Below are 9,679 nucleotides of genomic sequence, written 5' to 3'. Positions count from 1 at the left end.
AAGCATGTTTATGGTGGTCAAGCACAAACATATAATTAAACCAAGACAAAAGTTAAGAATTTAACTAGGGTAAATAATCAAATCTCCTTCACAAGACCCTACCCCTAGAATGGAATTAGTTCAACATAATCATTGATAAATCCAAGAATTCAAAGAGTAAATACAATTATGAAGATAAAAGTAGAGAAAGCTTCCCAATTTTCCCTGCTACTATCTCCATCTTGAACTCTTTTTTATTTCATGCCTTGATCCCGTTCTTGATCTTCTAAGAATGATTTGTTTGTGAAAAACTAATGCTAGCCTAATGTGTTTTTCTAACCTTAAAATATCCTAACTATCTCCTATTTATAGTTTTTAAAAGTTTCAGTTAAATCCGAAAAGGAACAGGTTTCTTAGATATGAAAAAAAATGAGCATGCATGCAGACTTGATGAACTTTAGCGCTAACTCTGGCACCGGACTTATTTTCATGGACCACGGACAGGAATGGTTGCAAGTGGCAGTTATTTGCATTTTGCACAGCGCGTAACTTTATTTGCATATGGTGTAACTTACTTTCAATAAATTTTGGAACAAAATTTTGTAGGTCTCACACATGTTGTTAACATCGAGATATAAGATGAAATCTGGACCGTACAAATTTTTTTTGGCCAAATCTTAGTCGTGAACTGCACCATTTCCTATTTTCATCTGAGGACCGTCCCTGCCCCATTTCCTATTTTCATCACTTGGTCAAACAAACTCCGGTGATATCTTCGGCGCCAACTCCGATGCCAAAGTTCCTTCAAATTTTCCATCTTTTTTATTTTTGTTGCATTTCACCTTAACATCTCCTTAATCATGCTTCTTTTCTACAAAAACCAACATACACCGAAGTTAGGCAGTTTTCCACTCAATTTGAGCATGAAGAGCATAATTAATTGACCATATACGTATTTATATATCCTATAATTTATGCCCTATCAGTATCACATACAGACTAAATCAAGGAATTATCATGTTAACCAAATCGTTGAAAGATTTGTTCATGCCATGCGCCTTATGAGGAAAAATTTGCTCTACAAATTGAACATTTAATATGTGCAAAAAAAAATTTTCTATTTATTATTATGCTATATTTAGTCCAATGATTGATTGAAGATTTCATAATAAAGGCTTAACAAGTACTAATGATAATGGTGGGGAGGGTTGGGTTTGGGTGGTACAGTAAAAGTGATTGTAAGTAAGAGATTTTTGATTCAAAACCTTCTGCTTACAAATAATAATAATAATAATAATAATAATAATAATAAACAAGAAAAAGGACTAATTATAATATCAACAATTCTCCAAAGTTTAAGTACTAATGATAATTGCTATATGCAAAAAGACCTCTTTTTATAGTTCTTTTTGGCTGTGCTTACATTGTATTGATTTTAGACTGTTGCAATCATATATTACTTTTTTTGCATTTCAGAATGAAAATCTCATTCTTTCACTTTTTCCCTCTACCACCAAATGTCATTTCTGTAGATGTACCAGTTTCTGGGTTGAATTGAAAACTTACAAATTATTGCCTGTGGTTCGTTTTAACAACGGTTAGGTAATGTAATCATGTCCCCTTGTTCAGTTTTGGTTTGCCATTTTCTTTTTCAGGTTTACACAAATGGGAGACCAAGAATAGTCATGGCAAGAAAACAACTATGACTTCTACAGTCTCTTGTTGTTTCATCTCAGCCACTATATTATTGTCATTACAGCGACTTCATGAACACCTGGTAGAAGTAGATGATGCAATAGAAAAGAATCGTGCCTTCAACAACATTGACAATAACCAACTCCAGAAAGGTACTTGATTTACCAACTTTGATTTGGACGTGCTGAAATGAATGGGATGTGCACCAAAATGGTTTCGCTTGATTGCTGCCATGCAACGGAAATCCATTGCTTCCACGTTTGGTTTTACTTGTCTCAGAGATTGAGTACCTTAATGCTGGATGCAATGCAATTATCATTTATAGGGAGTTTAAGACCAGCATCCTCCTTGACAAAAACATATGAGTAAAGATTTTGAATTGTGGTCTTTCAACCGTGTATCGAGTATGCAATTCTTCATTGAAACTAAATATTCCTGCTTAACAAGTAAACGGAGACTTGGGCAGCTCTTGAGGGCCCACTTTAACTAGCTATTTACTAGAAGAAAACTTGAGGTCCAATCTGATTGGCAAACGATTATTGTTGATGGCTAACATTTGTCCTGTAGCGTCTCGCATCAATTTCTTTATGTCGTTTCTGCTTTTTTTACCTCCCACCCTTCCCCATATCTTTTTCACTCTCAACTGCCCGACCGAAAATTGGAACTTTAAACTTGACAAGAAGAAAAATGCTACGAGCCTTCCCTGGTCATTAGGCCAATTCCGGTGATTTTGTTTCTCCTTATCGACAAAGGAAGAGCTTTATCCGACGAGTAAAGTAAAGTAAACTAGACGTTTTATACTTGTGTCCACTTCCAATGGCTGTTTTTCCCATTAATCATGGGTTTGTTTGGGACCCCTATTTTTTTGTTTGTTTGTTTTAAATAAAGTTTTTTTCCAACTTTAGCTATAGGACACCCATAAGTTTTAGGAAAATTCTAATAAAGAAAAATGCGCACACACACACATTCACACCATTCCACTGCCACCGTTCCCTACAACTGCCACCACTGCCACATCCCTAACCATCATTGCCACCACTGCCACTCTCCCTCCTCCCATTCCCCTCTCTTCCTCCACATGCCACCCTCTCCCTCCTCTTATGTCTCTCCCTTTTTCCTTCCTCCCCTGTTCCTCTATTTCCCTCCCTTTCATTCTTCTTCCTCCCTTCCCTTTGCCATGACCTCCACCCCCCCTCCCTCGCCCGATAAGGGAAAATGAGAAGAGGGAGGAAGAGTAGGAGTGAGAAAGGAGAAAAAAGAAGGGGAGGGAAGGGGTGGCAGTTGAGGGAGAGAGAGGAGAGAGGGGAAGATGGGTGGCACTGGCGGGTGAAGGGGGAAATAGGGAGGAGAGGGGCAGAGGGAAAGGTGGGAGAGGGAGGGAGGAGAAGGGAATGGTTGAGGTGGTAATGGTGGCTGGGAAAGAGAGAGGAGAAAAGGGAAGGGATGTGGTAGGGTGAAGGGGGGATGAGGGGAGAGGCAAGCAGCGGGGAAGGTGAGTGAAGGAGGGAGGAGAAAGGAAGACGGGGTGGTGGCGGCTGGGGAAGGGTGTGAGAGTGAAGGAGTTTTACAACCACCTACTAAAAACTATTAAATATGCAAAAATTTTTATAAAAATTCTAAAGTAAGTTATGATAAAATTTTATACAAACTCCTGAAATACACTTTTAAGATTTTAATTACTTTTTGTCGTTTCAAAGGATAGATACTTCAAGAACATCGTAACTTACTAAAGTCATCTCCAAATTTCAACAAAAATCCAAAAACCCTCACGATTGTTCTGGTGATGATATAAAAAGTTCGGAAAACACAAAAAGATTGGTCCAAAATTTTGAAGCTTGATCCACACAAACAGAACACCAAGTGACTAGAGCTGTTAATCGAGCCGAGTCGAGCCGAGTATTTGGCTGCCGAGCTCGACTCGAGTTTAATTCGAGCCGAGCTCTACTCGAGCTCGTTAGGAAAATCAGTTTTAAAATGTGTTCGAACTCGGCTCGTTAAATGTACATGTGGCTCGAACTCGAGCTCGAGCTTGACTCGTTTATCACAAACGAGTCGAGTTTCACGAGCTCGAGCTCGAGCTCGTGCAAATTAATCTTAATAAAAACCTATAATTTTTAATTTTTATAATTTTGATTTCTAAAATGACAAATATGCCCTTCATTAACGAGCTCTAACGAGCTACTCGAGTATCAAACGAGCCGAGCTTACTCGGCTCGTTAACTAAACGAGCATGTTTCGAGCTCGAGCTCGACTCGTTAACCAAAATTAACGAGCCGAGCTCGAACCTTAACGAGTCGAGCTCTAACGAGCTTTCGAGCTACTCGATTGACTTAACAGCTCTACTGATAAAAGGACATAACTAGTTCTGGCTGGGATTCTTCCAAGCCCTGCCAGATACAACAACACAACGAAACTGTTACCCAATTAGATAATTAAGTAGAAGCTTACAATCTATAAGTTTCAGAGAGAACACGCACCTTTAAGTCCTTGAATACTGGGGACTGTATTGAAGCTATATTTTTTCAGTACAACAAGAACATCTTGTATGTTGCTTCTGTCCCTTGGAGAATCACTAGTGCAATCCAGAGCCACTTTCATGATTTGAGATATGCAGTTGAGCTTTTCAAGAAAGTACTCTTCACTTTGCTTTAGCAAATTAGCATCTATAATACAAGCTAATTTATCAGGTATAGCATCAGTAACCCAGCTCCTCAGGCTCAAGTTTTCACCAAACATTTCACTGCTGGGATTTGTTCTTGTGAAAACTTCCATCATCATGTTTCCAAAACTATAAATATCACATTTTGTCGATACTAATCCTTCCAATCAATACTCTGCAAGAAAATATCTATTCATCATTTATTCTTAAATTTATTCACATGTTTAATCTTAGGAATTTGCCAGATAACTATTGAGGAGATTGTAATTTATAAGGTGTCTAAGAAAAACTTTCACCTGGTGCAAGATAGCCAAGTGTAGCTAGTGTTCTGGTGTACGTAATGCTGTTCTCCTCGCCCAACAACTTAGTAAGGCCAACATCACTTAGATGGGCAACTATATCTTGATCTAGTAAGACATTACTTGGCTTCAAATCGCAGTGAATTATCGTAGTTCCATATTCACAATGGAGATAATGCAATGCACTTGCCACATCAATCAATATGTCCAATCTTTGAATTAGATCCAGAAAATAGTTGTGGGAATACAACCACTTCTCAAGACTCCCATTTGGCATGAACTAAAGCACTAATGCCTTAAACTCAGGATTAGAGCAACTGCTGATGACTTTTGTGAGGTTTCGATGACGAAAATTACGCAATACTTCACATTCTACATCAAAACTCTTGAATTCTCCTTGAATTTGTAAATTAAAAACTTTTACGGCCACAACCCTTCCATCTTCAAGAACCCCTCTATAAACAGATCCAAAGCTTCCAGTCCCCAACAAATTGCTTTCATTGTACCCATTAGCTGCTTTTAGAAGCTCAAAATATGAAATTCTTTCTGGCATTGCAACTAAGGGTAAATTTGCTCTACTAGAAAGCTCATCTTTCCTTCGGTATCTTAGGTAAACATATCCAAAGGATAAGGCCCCCACTGTTAGAATTACCCCTAGTAAGATATACATCATTCGATGCACCTTTTTAGTTCTCAATCTGTGAGCTGAAATACTTGGGCAGGGGGGCACATGAAACCTTTGAACACCACAGAGTGCTCCATTTGAAGTGAAGGATTCAACAGTGAAGTTTGCAAAAGGCCCCTTGGAAGGGATTTCACCACTTAAATTGTTAAAAGAGACATTGAGATAGGTAAGACACTGAAGGTTCTCCATTGACATTGGAATTGATCCAGAAAGAAAGTTATGTGATGGGTCCAATGTATCCAAGCTTAACATCTTACCAATAGACTCCGGGATTGATCCTTGCAATCTGTTGTTTTGTAAAAAAAGAAATTTCAAGTTCTGCATTTCTCCCAATGTGTTGGGAATGCCACCTGAGAACTGATTGATCGACAAATCTATCCAGCTTGCCATCCTCATATTCTTAATCTCATCAGGCAGAGATCCACTTAGCAAGTTTGAGTAAAGGTCAAGCCCCACGAGATCCTTTAGGTTCCATATTTCTACAGGTGGGGTGGAAGTTAGTCTATTGTAACTAAGGTTAAGATACCTTAGGGAAGTAAGATTTCCCAAGCACTTTGGAATTGAGCCCAGAATTTTATTTTCTCCTAGATTTACTGCACCCAGTCTGTGGAGAGCACAAAGAAAATGTAGTGAGACTTTGCTTAGTTTGTTGTTACCAAGATCCATTTCTTGAAGCTTTTGCAGATCTTTTATCCTAGCCGGCAAATGCCCACTTAACTCGTTGTTGGTTAGGCTCAAGATAATCAAACTGCTCAAGTTTCCAATTCCATCTGGAATGGTTCCCTTGATTTTACAATCCCTTGCTTCTAATAACTGAAGGGAAGTTGAAAGATTACCAATTGAATATGGAAGCATCCCATTTATTGGATTGTTACTCAAAGCCAATCGAGTCAAACTCTTGCAATTCGTCAATGAGGTGATGAAGCTCAACTCTGCCGATGAGGAGTCACTAGTGAAGTAGTTAAAGCCGAGATTCAGCAGTTCAAGGAGCCTGAGGTCCCCCAGGGAAGATGGAATTTGACCCCATGAATTTGTTGAGAGAAAGTTCAGCAATACGAAGTTTAGAACAATTTGAAATTGAGTTAGGTAAAGCTCCAAAAAAGGAATTATTGTTGACGTAAAGTGCTTCCAAATTGGGAAGTCCATAACCGAATGTTGATGGAAGGTTGCCAGAAAGTTGAATTCCATAAAATGACAAGCTAATTAATCTTGAGAGGTTGAAGATCTCTGTTGGTACAGGACCAGTTAAGCTATTGATGTCTAAGTTGAGTACTTAGAAAAAGTATAAGTTGCCAATCTCTCGTGGTATCAAACCTGTCAAAATTATATTGAGCAAACATATGAATCAACCTATAGAACTTTTCATTTCTAATTTTAGAACGAATACAAATGAGAAAAATGATGAACCAAAGGGAAAGTTTGGCACAACAACCGGAAGATTATTAGATGGTCAAAATATGTCACGGCAGTGTCACATAGTGCACCAAAGTCACTTACATCTCCCCAAGTCATGTAAATTTTCTTTATCTGGTGAGTACTATAGACGAAGCAGCCATCTTACTTATTTGGAGGGATGCATGCAATTGGTATTGGTACTCCATGTAGCATTATATTTTGACCATGCAATACCTTCTCGAGCAAACCATAGATTTGAAATGAGTTGCTTTCCCAATCAAAAACATATTTTAACGAAAATACTTTCCCAAACTCTAATTGTTCTTCAAGACCTTTCTCGCAATTTAGCTACATAGATTCTTAAGACCAAAAAAATGTTTTTTGTCCTTTAACTAGTCCATGAGGACCACATTCTTACATACTGCATATATCCCTTATCTTCATAGCTGTAAGCCTGTGAAGGAAAATTCTGAAATTTCTGGCTCAAAAAGTTTCTACTAATTTTTCCTTTCAGTTGGTACACAAAAAGGTAACAGTTACTAATTCTGTGAGAAAAGTGTTGTTTTTTAGTCATAACAAATCAATTTCTGCATCTGAAACTGCTCAAACTTAAGACCAGAATAAATGATCTACCTTTGTTTTGTCTAATTATAATCAGAAGCATTAATTAGGATCTTACCTACTAAATAGTTGTAATCCAAATATAGCCACTTAAGCTTCTTCAGGTCCCCAATTTCTTTCGGTATAGGCCCTCTAAATTCGTTGTATGCCAAACCCAGCGCCTGAAGTTCTGAACATTGAGCTAAAGTAATTGATGGTAATGGACCACTTAACTTGTTGTGTGACAGAAGAAGGAAACTTAGTCGCGGAAGATGGAAACACATATCACTTGAAAGAGATCCAGATAGGCCATTACGTAGAAGGGCAATCCTTTTCAGTGAGGAAATGTTGAAAATTCCAGGGGGAATGTTTCCTTGAAGAGGGTTGTATGAAAGACGTGAAGTTGCTAAGTTCGACATGTTAGAGATGGAGGATGGGATAAGACCAGTGAAACTATTGTTCGTAAGAGAGAAGTATCGAAGTTGAGAAAATGAACCAATCCACAGAGGCAATTCTCCCTTAAGATTGTTGACGCCCAAATCAAGTACTTTTAACCGGCGCAAATGAACAAATTCATGCGGCAGTTCACCGTGTAAGCTGTTCATGCTCATGTTAAGATAAACCAGAAATGATAGATTTCCAAGCTGAGGAGGGATGATGCCGTGAGACCCATGTTTGAAATATTCAAAGCAGTCACTCGCCGATGACGAGAGCCACAAGTGACTCCAATCCACTCACACACAAAAGAGCCAGCAGACCAGTTTTTTGCCAAGATTGGGTGAGGTTCTATGATGTGAGCTCTCAAAGTAAGAAGAGATGATTGATCAGTGGTAATAGTGGTCGCAGACATGGCTGAGGAAGCTGAAAGAAAACATAGCAAAACAAGTCCAAGAGGGAAAAGGTGGTTAAATTGCTCCATGACTAATGGCTTGCTACACGGAGGAGGCAGGGGAAGGATCGCATTATATCTATATGGTGGTCTCAGTGATGTGAATTTCTTGCTTTCATTTTATTACAAAAAATAAGTTTCAATTTTTTTTTTTTTTTTGTCGCTGGGTATCGAACACTCCGGACTGGTAATACCGTATGTGCCACTAGTCCCATCGCCCAGGGAGAGCGGACCCCACCGATCCCCGAGAGTATTACCCCGGTTGCTCAAGCTCAGGGTCGAACCCCAGACCTGTCTCACCTAAGGAGGCTACACAGGCCACCCGAGCTAACCGAGGGGGGCAAAAAAAATAAGTTTCAATTGAACACATTGACCGGTGATGTGACTGCTACGCAGAGTAGACTTTTGATTAGTTTTCTATTTTCTATGTCACGTATTTGTACATGATATAATTTAGTGGCATAAAAAGTGGGATTAAATGTAGAAAACCCTGACCATCTATTATACTAGTTGCACCCCTGTGTCGAAAAAAAAAAAATTTATTATACTAGTTGCACTTTATACCCTAAAATATTTTAATAGGCACTTTACACCTTTGATCAACTAAAAAATAACACAAAAATTAATTTCATCCTAGTTATTGATAAAATGACCAATTTATCTCCATTAAAAACTTAAGTGGCAAAAATAGCACTTTGGTGGGAAAGATTACTACCCTAAATAGACTAATTTTTCCGTTATAACAAAAAGTCTAATTTTAACACATAAAAAAGAATATACTGCTTCGCTTTGAATAAGAATTAAGACTATTTGAGCCAAAATGGAGGCAAAATATGGAAATATTGAGTAATTATTGTTACAATTTTTAAAATCTCATACTTTTTTTCAACGTATAATAATGCCAAAACTTCATATAATCAACAAAATTTCACTTGAAATCTTCACAAGAATAAATTGGAGTAGAACCCAAAAAATTTCATATGAATTTAGCACAATAATTACAACAAAGATTCAATACTGAACCGAAATTAAAACCTACATATTAGTAACAGAAACATTGGATTTAGAAGTTTAAAAAAAACACCTAAATTATTGACTTTTCCTTGATAACAATCTTTTCTTACCTAGGCTAACTTGGAATATATATTAAAATAGGGTTGTTGAGATTCTTGAATTGAATTTATTCCCTTTCTTCTTTTTTTCCTACTTCTTTTGTTTTAATTGTCATTCAAATTGATCATATATTTTATCGTTATATGTTTTTAATTAGAATTTTATTATGAAGTGAAAATTAATCCATTTAAAGTGACAATTTTTTCTATCAAAAAAGTATTATTGTCACTTATAAGTTTTTAATGGAGGATAAATTGATCATTTCATCAATTACTTGGATGGAGTTAATTTTCTTATTATTTTCTAGTTGATTAAAGGTGTAAAGTGCCTATTAAAATAGTTTAGAGTATAAAGTGCAACTAGTG

At 37.4% G+C, this 9,679-nt stretch overlaps 1 protein-coding gene across 1 annotated transcript; it reads right to left on the bottom strand.

Annotated features, from left to right (window-relative positions):
- Nucleotides 1–565: 565 nt before the first annotated feature.
- On the bottom strand, nucleotides 566–6,621 carry LOC113692636 (uncharacterized). Its single transcript, XM_027211102.2, has 3 exons — nucleotides 4,630–6,621; nucleotides 4,152–4,508; nucleotides 566–850 (listed from the first exon to the last, which is right to left on the bottom strand). Exon 1 carries the CDS (start codon nucleotides 6,503–6,505, stop codon nucleotides 4,913–4,915), a length of 1,593 nt encoding a protein of 530 aa, XP_027066903.2. The 5' UTR covers nucleotides 6,506–6,621; the 3' UTR covers nucleotides 566–850; nucleotides 4,152–4,508; nucleotides 4,630–4,912.
- Nucleotides 6,622–9,679: the final 3,058 nt, after the last annotated feature.

This window comes from Coffea arabica, chromosome 1e, assembly GCF_036785885.1.
Source record: "Coffea arabica cultivar ET-39 chromosome 1e, Coffea Arabica ET-39 HiFi, whole genome shotgun sequence".
Lineage (NCBI taxonomy): Eukaryota > Viridiplantae > Streptophyta > Magnoliopsida > Gentianales > Rubiaceae > Coffea > Coffea arabica.
Note: the sequence above shows the minus strand (reverse complement) of the source record. Positions and strands in the feature narration are given on the sequence as shown.

What these genes read in the sequence shown, in the direction of transcription:
- LOC113692636 (XM_027211102.2), bottom strand. Translation starts at nt 6,505, where the DNA reads ATGGAATTCAACTTTCTGGCAACCTTCCATCAACATTCGGTTATGGAC.